This window comes from Myotis nattereri, assembly GCF_964212035.1.
Source record: "Myotis nattereri genome assembly, chromosome: 15".
In the NCBI taxonomy this organism is placed as follows: Eukaryota; Metazoa; Chordata; class Mammalia; order Chiroptera; family Vespertilionidae; genus Myotis; species Myotis nattereri.
The window spans coordinates 38,948,293-38,962,729 of record NC_138090.1 but is presented as its reverse complement, the minus strand read 5'-3'; the positions used below and the strand labels follow the sequence as shown (position 1 = coordinate 38,962,729).

The following is a 14,437-nucleotide window of genomic DNA, read 5'->3' as shown; positions in this document are numbered from 1 at the left end:
AGAAAAGTTATAAAAACTCAAATAATAGTACACCAGAGGTTGACACCTACTGAGTATTGAGTGTGTGCCCAGTACTATTCAAAGTACCTCACAAGCATCAGCTCACTGAACCCTCAGAGTGAATCTACGAGGCAGGGCCCATTTTATTATTAAACCCCTTTACAGAGGGGAAAACTGAAAGCCAGGGAAGGTTAAGTCACTGGCCCAAGAGCGTTGGAGGGAGGGGCTTACTGTCATCATGTCATCGCACTTCATGTCGGGCTCGTCCTCATCCTCGCTCTTGTTGTAGAACTTGCGGAAGAAGTTGAAGGCCACCACAGTGTACAGGTAAACCACCACTGCCAGCAGGCCGACCGTCATCACCAGCTGGGGACAGGCAGGGGCAGGTCAGCGCCATGCTCGGCTTGCCTCTCCCCATGCCCAGCCTTCCCCATTCTCACTTAGGTTCAGCCCATGTGCCCCACTCCCCGGGTCCTACTACCCACACCCGCCCTGGCTTGGTGGCCTAGCCTTGCCCCTCATTCCTCCACCCCTACACAGACTGCTAAACTGGTCCCTGCCAGGATCACACGCCTCCTTCAGGTCCTCTCCACACCTGTTTCCCATTGTGGGTGACGGAGGAGAGGATGGTGCGCAGGGTCTTGACTCCCATGGCAATATCCAGGAGGTGGGCAGCAAAGAAGAAGTTGTTGTAGTGTCCCAGGAGGGACATCACCATGTACCAGCCCAGGTACAGGAAAGACTGTGGGCACACAGGATCAGGGGTCAGGGAGCATGCAGGGATTCGTGGGGAGCACTCTGGGAAACAGGACACCCAGGGGGCCTGCCTGGGGACATTTAAGAGGGTTGGGAGTGTTCTGGGGGTCAGGTGCCATCTCTAGCTGGGTGGGGGAGGGGGGGGCGCTTGGAGGTTCAGGAGCACTCTGGTTGAGGAGCCATCCTGGGGAAAGTTGGGGATCCCTCTGCAGAAGGATATAGTCTGGAAATTAAACAGCCTCTGGGTGACAAGGAGCCTTGGGAATGTCGGAGGTTCTCCTAGGGTCAGAGGTGCGCAGGGGCTCAGGAGTCGGTCCCTGGCCAGGAATACCTAGGGGTGGAGCCCCCAATGCTACTAGGGCCATTTTCCTGCAGGTCCCTCCCCCGCTACTGCCCCTCCTTACATTGTCTGTAAAGATGACCCCAAACTTCCAGATCTGGTACTTGATGTCAATGGACATGAGCCTATGCAGGGTGGAGAGAAGAGGGATGGCTAGATGCCTGAGGGTCCGACCCTGGCCACCCCCCTGCATACCCCAGGCCTGTGTGGTGCTATCTCAGGCTCACCAGGTAAGCAGCCCCGGTGGTGGTTCAGGCTTGCGCTCATGGTGGACTGTGATCTCCAGCGAGGCCAGATCCATGCCCAGCAGTTCGGCGATTCGCTCCCGCCCATAGATGTCCCCGTGCTTGTCCAGGACCTGCACAGAGGAATGTGGGGCCATGCAGACACAGTTGGAGTTGGGGAGGGCCTTGGCTGGCATAGGGAGTTCTGGGGACACTCAGAACTTTGTGTGGTAAATTGGGGGTACATTTTTCTAGGGAGAAGGGCCAGAGTTTTCTTTGTATCCTCAGGGGAGGGTCCAACAGTAATAAAAGCCAGTTGATTCATTAACCAAAGTAATTAGGATAATTTTTTAAAAGATATACAGTATTTTATTTTATTTTAAATATATTTTTAATGATTTCAGAGAGGAAGGGAGAGGGAGAGAGAGATGGAAACATCAATGATGAGAGAGAATCATTGACTGGCTGCCTCCTGCATGCCCCCTACTGGGGATTGAGCCTGCAACCCAGGCATGTGCCCTTGACCAGAATCGAACCCAGGACCTTTCAGTCCACAGGCCGACGCTCTAGTCACTGAGCCAAACCAGCTAGCGCTTTTTAAATTAGGATAATTTCTTATTTTTAGGTAGGTAGGTAGGCAGGGAGTTGTATATAATTAGGCCCCTTGTTATCTATAAACTTATCTCCTCAACTCACTCCCTCGCTCTGCTGCAGATACCAGCCTCCTCACAGCTCCTCAAATGCGCCAGGCCCACTCCTGCCTCCAGCCTCTGCACTGCTGTCCCCTCCTCGTGGATTCTTCCCCCGGATTACCTCTTGGCTCATTCTCTCAGATCCCCTATTAGGTGCCCTTTCCTGACCACCCTACACGAAAGAGCAACCACTTCTCTGCCTTTTTTCTTCTATGTCACTTATCACAACTTGAATGCTATAAATGTGTTCATCAAATGTCTTTCCAACTGCAGTATCAGAATTACTGTTGTGTTTACTGCTGAATTCCAGGTCTCTAAAACAGTCTTTGGTATGCAGTAGGTGAGCATTGGTATGCAGTATGAACACTTGTTAAGTGAATAAATGAGGGTAACAGCCAGATACTGCTCACATAGGTCATATAACCTTTACAACTACTCTATGGAGTCGACCCTATTGTTACCTCACTCTGAATATGAGGGAAACTGGGGCACAGAAAGGAGTAGGGCATACAGCTAGGAGTAGAAAAAGCAGGCATCTGGCTCGAGTCTGTATGCTTAAGAGCAGTTCCTCCTTTGAAAGTAACATTTATGAAGTACTTACTCTGTGCCAGGCACTATGCTCTGCTCATTACCTGCATCTCATTTGTGAGGGGAGGGGTGCTTATCATGCTCATTTCCAAATGGGCAAACTGAGGTGCTCCTTGTCCAAGGTCACATACAGAGCAAGTCCTTGATAGGCTGGGACGGCCTGGTGGCAGCTAGGGACCCAGCCTGGAAGGCCCTGCCACGCCCCCCCCCCCCCCCCCCCCGCCTCCCCCCAGGCCATCTCACCTTCCGCTTGACAAACTTGTCCCAGTAGTTGCTGGGGAAAGATCTGTCAAGAGAGATAGACCACAAGGTGTCAGGGCAGGAGGGAGTAGGAGCCACTAGCCAGTCTAAGGTGGTTTGGAATCCCAATGTTTTCCTTACAGGGGACCCCACACTCTCACTTGGGGTCCGGCTCTGAAGACCCAGGCCTGAAGTTTGTCTCAGGCCAACCATTACCCCCACTGGTGTCTTTTGGTGGAGCCCAAGTGAGGCCAGGAGCTGCATTCAGAGCCTAGATGTACAAAAAACCCTTGTCGGCACTCAGGTGGGGAGGACTCCCAGCCAGCAACCTGGTCCTGCTCCAGCTCCCGGAGGAGCGCTGTGCTTTCTCACACCGTTTTATGTAAAGTTACTTGATGATTCTGGCCCTATATTGACCAGTTTTCTGATTGATATGTCGATGCCCTAGCATCCTACAAAGATAACCATTTTTTGTGTGTGTGTGGTGGTGGGTGGAGGGAGCTGTATCATGAATCCATGGGTTTAGACTTACTTGATGTGTTTCAATTCATGGCACTTCCTATTCTCATTAATGCTCAAATTGTCCCTAATATGTCGAGGGGAGCTCCTTCTAGCTGGTGGCAGAGTCCTTTCAGCACAGCACCTTTTTTCATCAAGTACATCCTTGCTCTCTGACACATTGTGCATTTACCTGTCCCAGCCCTGAAATCTGCCACTTCTTCAAGGAGCTTGGTTCCTTTTTGTGGGAAATGGCATTTAGAAGTCAAGGTCTTGGGCAGATACTTTTTTTTTAGAGTTTTTTAAAATTTATTTAATCCTCACCCGAGGATATTTTCCCCATTGATTTTTTTTAGAGAGCGTGGAAGAGAGAGGGAAAGACAGAGAGAAACATCAATGTGAGAGAAACACATCGATTGGTTGCCTCCTGCATGCGCCCTAGAGCCTACAACCAACGCAGGCTTGACGGGAATCGAACCCAGAACTCTTGGGTCCGAATGCCAGTGCCCTATCCACTGAGCCAAACGGGCTAGGGCGAGCAAATACTATTTTAAACAAGTGTTCCTCTGTCTTTTTGTTAAGCATGTGTACTTGAATGTGGTTTCGATGGTGACATTGAGAGTGAAGGATGTGATTGGTGTGGCTTCCTTCCCTCCTCACACCACCCATACGAGGCAGGACCCCATAATAAAATAACTTCCCACCTTTACCTAGAACTCACCCTGCCTCAGAAACTATATTAATTCATTTCATAGTTACAAGATTTTTTGAGGTCAATGTTATTTATCCCCACTTTACAAATGAAGAAACTGAGGCACAGAGAGGCTAAGTGACTTGACCAAGAATTCCCAGCTAGGGTGTGGCCAACCCAAGGTTTAAATCCGACCTGATGTTCTTATTCTAGAGACATTTCCCCCCGCCCAAGCCCCATGTAGGCACGTGGATTGGGACTCCACTTGGGGGGAAATGGAATGGGCTGGCGTGCACATTGGGAGTCCACAGTTCCAGCACATTCCCCTCATGCACTCTCATTCCCTCTCTGAGCCCAGTTTAAAAACCAAATGACTTCACATTTCCCCCTCATGGCACCTGGGTGAGAATCCCACATGGGGGTAGGGTTTAAACTGCAAGTTCCTGGGCTCCTCTCCAGACTTCCTAAACCAGCATCTCCAAGGCCAGGGCCCAGGAGTCTCCATATGTCACCAACAAGTGCTTTAGTGCAGAGGAAATGTGTCTGCATTACAGAGAGGAAGACCAAGGCGTGGGGAGAATGAGTGAGGCTGGCAGTGACGGAAACCCTGGTCTTTTGAGGAGGCGAGGACTGGAGTAGAAACCTAGCTCTGCTCCCCCCATCCACCTGGAGGTGGGGACTGGGCCCTTACGGTGTGTTAAGCACCAGTCGGTCCCACTGCCCCTTCACATCGTCGTCCTCAGGCTGCTCAGTGATGTAGAGGCCGTCAAATTCCAGCTTCCGGGCCAGCTCCTTCTCCCGCTTAAAGATTACCAGGGGCACCTAGATTGTGCAGGGAGGCAAAGGGGCTGGTGTCAGGCACCTCAGGAGACCACAGCCTCAGCAGGTGCCAGGAGATCTGGTTGGAGCCTGTGTGAGCCCCTACACCAGAGTGAACAGGGTAGTGATGGGGAAGCGTGGGCAAAGGGGTCAGCGCTGGGACGGGAGAAAGATGGGAGAGCCCAGTTGTGGTGCCCAATGCAGCCTGCGGCTTCCCAAGGGAGGGAGGTGTGAACTCAGATCTTAAGGATGAATAAAACAGAGGCAGGTGAAAGGAGGTAGAAGTGGGGCAAAGCATTCCAGGGCAGAGGGACAGTATATGCAAAAGTTCTAAGCCAAAAGAACTCTGTTCATCCAATTATTAAAATAGATCTTATGGAATCCAAATTGAAACTCTCATAACATTGCTTATGGGGCATAGTTGATGTCAGACTCCACATTCCCACTAGCACTCATGTTATGACTGAGACCTCACAGATCTTATTTCACCAACTGACTAACATACAGAAAATATTCCAAATTTTAAAAACCTGCCTCTTGATCCAGAGATTAACACAGTCATAGTACCTGGCTTCTCAGCTATGACCTGCATTAGTTCCCAGTTTGAAGACCCCAATCCTGTACCCATCCCCCAGCCCTTACCCCAACACCAGGACCCCTCTGTCCCACCTACAGTGTAAGATCCCACAGCCTGCCCCAGGTCCTCTCAGCCAGTGTCCCCTTCCCCTCAGTACACAGCCCCTGCTCAGGAACACGGTCATGGCCCACCTTGAGGCAGTTGTAGCCAATGATGCAGAGAAAGGCCACCAGTGTGTGCAGCAGGCTCAGGCAACGCAGGGCAGGCTCCATGTAGCCCGTGCTCTCCTCCAGGAAGTAATACACCATATTCTCATCCTCGCCGCCCTCTGCTTCTTCACCGGCTCCTGAGCCCCAGCCAGAGCCACCACCAGACCCTGTGCCTGCCAGGTCCCCAGCTGCTGAGCCTTCCGAGTCATCCTCCCCTGGCGGGGAGTCTGAGACCTGAAGGGGAGCAGAGGTCAGTCACAGGCACCTGGCCTGCCATTACCAGATCCCACTAACAAAACAAACAGCCTCCATTTCTGAGATTGTAGTGGGCCCCTGTCAGAGACAGTAGGGGAAAGGACTGTCAATCAAGATCAAGGGGTGGGCCCAGAACCCTAGCTAGCAAATCAAACTATGCCCTGGGAATCTCACTATTGAACCAAGTGACAGGAGGAATAAAACAGAGTGGATCATCTTGGAGCCTTAAAGAGACTGACCACTAATATTTACACTAATACTAAAATTAGTAGTAGCTGACATTTACACAGTTGTTTCTGTATGCCAGGTACTGCTCTAAGTCATGCAACTAGTGAGTGGTAGAGCCAGGATTCACTCTCACAGAAGCTGCCTGTGTGGCTCAATGTGAACCAGGAGGTCACAGTTTGATTCCCGGTCAGGGCATATGCCGCCAGGGTTGTAGGTTCGATCCCCAGTGTGGGGCATGCAAGAGGAAGCCAATCAATGATTCTCTCTCATCATCGATGTTTCTATCTCTCTCTCCCTTCTTCTCTGAAATAAAAGTCTGACAGAAGCCATGCTCTGATCACTCTGCTAGATGCCTCTTTGTCCTGGTATATAGATCCCTGGCAAGGCCCCGGAGGATCCCTTTGTCCTTCAGGAGGCCTGGTTCTTAACCCTTTCCTTCCATTCCATGAGCTTCCCATTTCTTCCTCCTACAAATTTCTCTCTAGGTTATGTGAAAGCCAAGAAGTTTAACTGAATCAATGGGTGCTGCAGAGACAAAGGCCTGCAGCTAGGGGCACAGGACAGACAAATGGCAGAGCTGAGCATGGGACCCCAAACTGGCTCCCTGTTCTAACTCCTACAGGCATGCAGGCACCTGTCCAGATGGACCCACACACTCACACTCACACCCAGTGGGGTCCCAAGATCCAGGTGTCCAGCCTGAACATTTCTGGGAACCCCAGGCCCAACACCTTGTTGCTGGTGAACTGCAACTTGTTAGGGGCTGAGCCTCCCACCCCACAGCCCAGATCCTCCTGGCCCCTCATAACCAGCACCTTATAAAACAGCAAGATGAAGTTGATGGCAAATGCCAAGAAGAGGGCAAGGAATCGCAGGGTGTAAAAGTTCCGGGAGAGGTAGTTCTATGATGAGGAGAGAAAGAGAAAGAGAACTCACAGGCCACGCTCTTCCCATAACACAAGTACCCGAGTCCTCAACATTTGGTCCCACAACCTCTTATTTTTTGAGTGATTACTGTATACCAAGACCTGGGGGCTAAGAGCTTTATTTGCATGAACTTATTTAATTCTCACCACACCCTATGAAGTGGGCACTGCTGATACGCCCACTCTACAGATGAGGAAAAGGAGGCTCAGGGAGATGAGATGCCTTGCTCTAGGTCACAGCCAAGAAGTGAGATGTGGGATTTGGAACCAGGCAGTCAAGCTCCCAACCACTGCTGCTTCCTGTGTGAGGTTACCCTGCCTGCTTTACCTCAGGCAGAGCACACCTACTTCCATCTCTCCCTTTTTTCTCTCTCCACCATTCTCTCCATCCCTCATTCTTCCCACAAACCCTCACTAAACCACCTCTGTCCAGCATGTCTCCCTTAGCCCCTGATGCCAGGCTGGTCCTGGGAGAGGAGACAGGAGATGGAGCTCTGGGCCCTCCCTCCCAAATTCCCTCTCCTTCCTGCCTGGATGAGATGAATTGTCTCCCCAATAGGAGTAGCTAGGGCTGAGGTGATGGGCTCCAACCTGAAGGCTGGCAGCCAAGAAACAGGCCATGGCAGGAAGAACATGGCCTTGGTGGGATTTAGCTCCAGACAGAGGATTTAACTCCAGAATGGTGGTGGGATACCTAAGCAGGTGGCCCCAGATGAGCAACGGGGTGGAGTCTGGAATAAGGATCATGAGCAGGGCGAGGCAGAAGAGCCAAGTGGGAACCACCTAAAAATGCTGTCCTGTGCTCAGGTCCTGGCTCTATTGGGGACATCCCTGCCCTCTTCCCAGCCTGGCTTTCGCTCAAGAACAAGGCGGATAGGGGAGGTGGTGTGAAGAGGAAGTTGCAGCATGCTGGATCCTTACCAAGAACTTCACCCTCTGCACTTCCAGTTCTCCCCAGAATTCCAGGCCCCCACCTCTGGTGTCCTCCTTCTTTGAATGGGGTGGAGGAGGTGCTGTCTTCTTGGGGGGGTCTGGTGGAGGCTCAGGGACTTCTTCCTTCTCCCCGTTCTCAGCACTGCAAGGCAGGACAGAGTAAGGAGGTACCTGGGCAATTCCTTCCTTCCTTCCTTCCTTCCTTCCTTCCTTCCTTCCTTCCTTCCTTCCTTCCTTCCTTCCTTCCCTTATAGCCATGTACTGGGGGCCCACCCCCATTCCTGGCCCAGGTAGAGATAGTATTGGGAACATACTGATGAGACAACCTCAGGTCCTGTCCTCATGGCCTCCAGTCCAATGGAGTACAGATTTGTCACCAGATTCTGGCAACCCAGTGCGGTCGGGGCTGGCATGAGGGAAGCTCAGAGGATTGTGGGAGCCCCGAGGAGACATTCCTTTAACTTAGGGACGTGATGGCAAGGTAGGCTTGAGCCAAAATTCAGAAGATGAGGAAGGCTGAGGTGAAGCACGCGGGAAGGTGTTCTGGGGAGAGGCCCATACCCCCAAAGGCTTGGGGGTACAAGAGGAGCATTCATTTCTCTCCCCCCTTTCACAGAGCCCCTCCTCCGGCCTGGGAGACGCTGAGGACACAGGGTAACCAGGACAGCCGCCTGGCTCGGGCCCTGACCTCAGAAAGCTCTCAGCCCAGGAGGGTGGCAATGATAGAGGCTGGGCCCTTTGGGCCCAAGGCCACTCACTCAGCTTTCTCGGGCTCCGGCTCAGGTTCTGGCTCTGGTTCTGGAGGCAGCTCCTCTTCTTCTCCATCCACCTGGCAGCAGGGAAAGCATCAGAGTCCCGAGCCCCCATCCCTGAGTGCCTCTCAGTGTGACCTGCCTGCTCACCTCTGTGGCCCTTCCTGGTCATTTCCTTGGGGCCATCTAAGTTTCACAATGCCCCCACTAGAAGTAAGAGGGATTAGGACTCCCGTTTTACGGAGGGGAAACGGAGGCTCCGAGAGGCGGGACACCTTGCTCAAGCACCCTGCAGGGTCAGGCTGACACCAGGGTCAGGCTGTCAGGAGAGAGGCAATGGTGGAGGCCGGGCGCTTTGGCCGAAGGCCCCTCACTCAGCCTTGTAGGGCTCCAGCTCTCCCCCCACCTTTCCCATTCCCTTGACAACCACACCCAGGGGCGTCAGAGCACCAAGGACCTGAGGACCCCCACAACCATCTGTGTCTCTGAGGGTCTCTGCCGGTGTCCCTGACCCCATCTCGGCTGTCTGTAATTTCTGGTCCTGTATCCCCCCAAGTTTCATCTCGGGGCCTCTCGCTCTCTGTGACTCCAGTTATCGTTTTCTTTGTCTCTCCCAGAAACAGCACCTTCTCCCATCGGGAGCCTCTCTCCAGGCCTCCGCCTCCGAGTCCATTTCTCTGTCTCTGTGCGCGCCCCGCTCTCTCCTGCTTCTCTCTGCGCACCCCTGTGTCTGAGTCTCCCCTCCAGTCCCTCCTAACCCCACCTCTCCCACCCCGCACCCCGTCCCCCTCCCCCGCCTGCACTCTCACCCCCAGCTTCCTCTTGATGATGGGGGAGCCCTCTGGCGTGGGTGGATCCACCGGCGTCGTGTCACCCATGTCCCCGAGGCCTCCCGGGGCCCCTTCGAGCCGGAAGGGGCCCCGTTCAGCCACGGCCCCGGCCCCGTCGGCGCCTCCCGGGCCGGCCTCGCGCGCGGCCCCTTCCTCGCCGGTGCCCTCCGCGGCGTCGCCAGCGCCCTCGCCCTCACCCTCGCCGTCGGCTTCGTCGCCAGTCCCGGCCGGCTGCTCGCCGTGCACCTCGTCGCCCGTGGGGTCGGGCATGCCGGCCAGCAGCTCGGTCACCGTCACCTTCTTGGCCCCCTCGACGAGACCACCGCCGAAGAGCGAGCCCCAGAGCAGGCACAGCGCGCCCGCCGCCAGCCCCGCGCCCGCCGCCCCCGCGCGCGCCACGGCCGCCCAGAGCAGGGAGCCCGCCGCCGCCGCCGCCTCCCGCGCCGTCAGCCGCCGCAGCCGCCGCACGCGCCGCCGCAGGCCCCGGTAGCTGAGGCCGCGCAGGGCCCGGGACAGCGCCGCCGCCACGCGCGCCGCCGCGCCCGCCGCCGCCGGCCCCGCCGCGCCCTCGGGCCCCGCCGCGCCCTCCTCGGCGCCCTCGCCGGTCTCGGCCGCGCCCTCCTCGTCGTCCTCCTCGGGCTCGCCCTCGGGCTCCGAGATCTGCGCGGCGATCTGCATCTCGAAGATGGTGTCCTCGCAGAAGCTGACGAAGAGCTCCATCTTCTCGGACTCGCCGCCCTCGTTCACCACGTCGAAGATGAACTGGCGCTTGGACTCCTTCACCTGCGGGGCAGGTGGGGACCAGGGGTCAGCAGAGCAGCTCCGCTCTGCGCGGCCACGAAGAGCAACATTAGTGATTTTATAATTTAAAGCAAAATTAATAATTTTCGTTAATAGTAAGCGCATGTAATGCTCGCTGTAGCTTCTCTTGTAAGAACTTCAACAAGGCCAGGCCCTGTTCCAAGCATCTGACATATATTATCTTATTTAATCCTCACAAACAACCCCTGGGGGCTCTTATCCCCATTTTCCAGATGAGGAAATGGAGGCCCAGAAGGTCACCACGCGCTGCGGTGACGGTGACGGTGACGGTGACGCTGCTGAGAGGCGGCAGATGTGGGGGTGGAATTCCCAACAAGCTGGCTGCGGAATCTATGACCTCAGCCTCTTTGGGAGACAGCTTAGTGCTCGGACACAAAGGTCCCACAGCCAGCCTGCCTGGCTTCAAATCCCAGTCCTGCCACCGAGTAGCTGGGTGATTTCCATGTAACTCTCCGGGCCTCAGCTTCCCCCTCTCTAACTTGGGGGACAATAGTAGGACTTACATTACAGGGTTGGTGTGATGGTTAGGTGGGTTAAAGGACGCCGAGGGGTTAGAACAGCAGCTGGCGCCTCATCCATGCCACACAGTGTTCGCTATTACACTGCTGAGGAGTGCCCACGCCAGCAGGGGAAAGTGCGATGGAAGGGTGGGCAGGTGCAAGTGCATGTTCGGAGGAACACAGTAAGGGAATGCGTGTCATGGGGGGAGCATGAGACAGGCAAAGGGAAGGGCGGAGCTCCCAGAGCATGGACAGGCTATGAAGGGCCAGAGCTTCCGGTGGATGCAAGGATGTGGCCGACATCCAGGTGCAAGGATGGTGCAACCACTTTTAGGCTACACTAGGGAGGGGGGGGGCGGGGGGGGTGAGTATGCAATGGTGCCTCAGAGGACATAGTGTGAAACTTTTGAGGGTTCCTGGGACTATGTGAAGGAGCTGATGTGCAAGAGCCTTGTGAGAGCACCAGGAATTAAGGGAGGAATTGGGTGTGCGGAGGGCATGGTGGCATGGAAGACTGGGAAATATGTGACCATGTGGGGCTCATTGTACATGTGGAGATGGGCACATGGGGCAGGCATGCAAGGGACTGAGGCCGAAACAGGGGTGGGGAGAGTGCTGGTGTGGGAAGGGCCTACAATTCATAGGGTCAGTGTATGTGAAGCAGGTATAAACGTGCAAGTGGGCCCCAGGAGTCAGTGTAAGGGCCCAGGACAGGAAAACAGGGCTCAATGTGGGACATGAGCCCAGCTGTGCATGAGCCAGGTGTCCACTGAGGAGACATGGAGGGCCTGGTTGTTGAGGAGGTTGTGGAGGTATAAGCTTCATGGGCTATAAGTGGGAAAGGGTGTGCAAGAGCATGTGGAGGAGTATGCAGGTGCCTTGGGGCATCTGAGGAACAAAATGGAAGCGTGAGTTTAAGGGGCATGCAAGGGGTACGCACGGAGGCTGGTGTGCAATGTGTGTGTGAGCAGGAGGTCCACTGGGACAACAGGGCACAGCTGGGGACTGAGGGTGTGTGAGGGGCATGTGGGAGTGAGAGAGAGTGAATGATAGGAACCACATGCAAGCTAAGTGTGTCAGGTGGGCTGGAGGTGTTCTAGGGCCACGTGAGTGTACTCTTGGGGTAAGTGACATGAAAACTTTTGGGTTGGGCATAGGAGGGGCTGAGACAGGACCAAGAAGTAGGCCTGGTCACTAAGGACATGTGGGGGCTCTTATGGGGGTTTGAAAGGGTCGTCCAAGTGTGCATGGGTGATTATGAGTGTGCCAGGCTACAGGGAGGGCATGTGGGAGGTGAATGGACAACCATATGGCATGCCAGCACTGCATCCTCCAAGTGAGTGTGTAAGAGATGTGTACCTACATGTGGGACCAGAATAACTGGGATGGGCATTGTGTGCTGGGACCTGTGGGCACATATGGTGGCTGGTGAGGGCTAGGCTAGCATATCATGGCCCCCAGAACCCTCAAAGTGAGTGTGCAAAAATGTGGGCATGGATAGAGGCCAGGGCCAAAAGAGGGCAAACTGGTGTCTGCTGGGAAGGTGAGCAAGGGAGGTGGGTTCCAGTAGATGAAGGTGTGGGCTTGGCTGCATCAGGACTATAAGGGCTCCCAGGATAAGTGTGCAAATGGTACGCATAGTGTGCTAGCACCACAGTGAGGGCACACAGACTGTGCTTCACATACTAGGGGTGTGCATCTATGTGTGCGCCAAGGCTGCAGAGAGGTGGGCAAGGGGGAACTGAGGGTGTACAAGGCACTGCAGGACCCATAAAATGTGTCAAAAGGGTGGGCATGGGCTTGTACGAGCAGAGCAAAGGCCCACCAGGGTCTTCAGACCAGATGTACAAAGCATGCATAGCCCTGCGTGGAGTCCAAGGGTGCGAGGAGCGTGACCCCCAACCCGGGGAGCCAGCATGCAGGTCCTCTGACCTGGGGCATCTCCCACTGGGTGCGGTTGGTCTCAGAGATCTCGAAGTAGATGCGCTCGATGCGGCGAGAGGCGCCCATGATCTCGATGCGGCCCAGGTAGGGCCGGAAGTACTCCAGGATGCTGTCGGCCAGCTCCAGGAAGTTGCGCAGGCGCGGGTCGTGCGGCACATGCTCTGACAGGTCGATCAGCAGCACCGCCACGTTGAAGCCGATTTCGCGGGCTGGCTCCTGGAAGCGGTTGGCGAACTCCTCACAGTTGATCATCTCGTTTTCATCGGCTTCAGAGCACGACAGCAGGAACTGGATTTCCGGACTGCTGAACTGCTTCTGGCTGTCCATGGCCTGGGTGTGGGCGGGGTGGGGAAGAGGTCAGAGGGTGGCCTGGGAGCCTCAATGCTCTTCTTAAAACAACTATGGACTTTTCATGAAGTCAGAAAGGTCCAGAATCATATCACCAGCACCCAAGGCTGGCACTCAGCATGTTGGCACTGGCATGGCTGTACAGCCATTAAAATATTAAAACGCTGTTTTTCCACAAAGGTGAGCCACCATCCATTGTACGATACATCCTATTTCACAGATTGTAAGATGTGACCTGATGAAACTAAGCACTTGTGTAGTAGCACATGCTGCCTCGCGCTCCCTTTGTGCTACCCTGTGTGCCCTTACAGGCCACTCTCCCCCCTACCTTCTCCCCCCCTGCCCCTGCCTGATGGCCCATGGCCTGCACCATAGGCTCTCCTGGTCCTCTGACTGTAGGTGGAGGAAGGAGCTGTGGCATTTCCTGCCCTGGCTCCCTCCCTGTGCTGGCTGTGCCCCTTGCTCCACGGTGAGTCCCACAGCCCTGTCCACACAGCTCCTTCTGTCTCCAAGTTAGGTAACTACTCTTTCCTCCAGGCCAGCCCCCTGATTAATACTTGCCTCAACCTCTGTCCCTTTCCCAAGTGTCCCTCCCACATTTCTAGCAACTAAATAATTGACACCTGATGCATGGAGGCCTCCGAATTTCACCTGGTAACAAAGAGTCATATGCCCATCACCCAGGGTTAACAAATGCTCGTGAGGAGATATTTTTCAAATACTACATTTTTTTTACATATTTTAGAACTAAAACATTACAGGTCTGATTGGAGTCCTATCTGATATCCTTCTCTGGATCCACCTTGCACCCAAGGTACCCACTATCCTAAACATGTGTCAATACTTTTACTACCTATATCCCAACATTTTTCTACAAAAAAATATATACGGTGTCCTGTGCATTTTTTAAATTTAAAGGATCATGTAATTTGAAACTTGCTTTTTTTCACTCAATTGTATGTTTTCTTTTCTTTTTTTCTTTTTCTTGTTAATCCTCATCTGATGATATTTTTCCATTGATTTTTAGGGAGAGTAGAAGAGAGAGGGGAAAATAAAGAGAAACATCAATGTGAGAGAAACACATCAATTGGTTGCCTCCTGCATGAGCCCTGACCAGGGCCTGGGGGGCGGGGGAGAAGCCTGCAACCAACGTACGTGCCCTTGACCAGAATTGAACTCAGGACCCTTTGGTCCGCAGGCCAATGCTCTACCCACTGAGCCAAACCAGCTAGGCCAACTATACGTTTTCTAGATCTATCCATGTT

At 54.1% G+C, this 14,437-nt stretch overlaps 1 protein-coding gene across 1 annotated transcript in view; it reads right to left on the bottom strand.

Moving 5' to 3' along the window:
- The window catches only part of RYR1 (ryanodine receptor 1), a gene marked incomplete at its 5' end in the record, with an annotated part of 127,773 nt that overhangs the window by 3,055 nt on the left and 110,281 nt on the right, over positions 1-14,437 (bottom strand). Inside the window, 12 exons of the mRNA XM_081106715.1 lie at positions 232-366; positions 596-742; positions 1,161-1,221; positions 1,324-1,454; positions 2,844-2,886; positions 4,721-4,851; positions 5,617-5,868; positions 6,933-7,019; positions 7,965-8,118; positions 8,735-8,805; positions 9,538-10,341; positions 12,813-13,154. Of these exons, the coding sequence (XP_080962841.1) occupies positions 232-366; positions 596-742; positions 1,161-1,221; positions 1,324-1,454; positions 2,844-2,886; positions 4,721-4,851; positions 5,617-5,868; positions 6,933-7,019; positions 7,965-8,118; positions 8,735-8,805; positions 9,538-10,341; positions 12,813-13,154 (2,358 nt within the window). The remainder of the gene's footprint in view (positions 1-231; positions 367-595; positions 743-1,160; positions 1,222-1,323; positions 1,455-2,843; positions 2,887-4,720; positions 4,852-5,616; positions 5,869-6,932; positions 7,020-7,964; positions 8,119-8,734; positions 8,806-9,537; positions 10,342-12,812; positions 13,155-14,437) is intronic.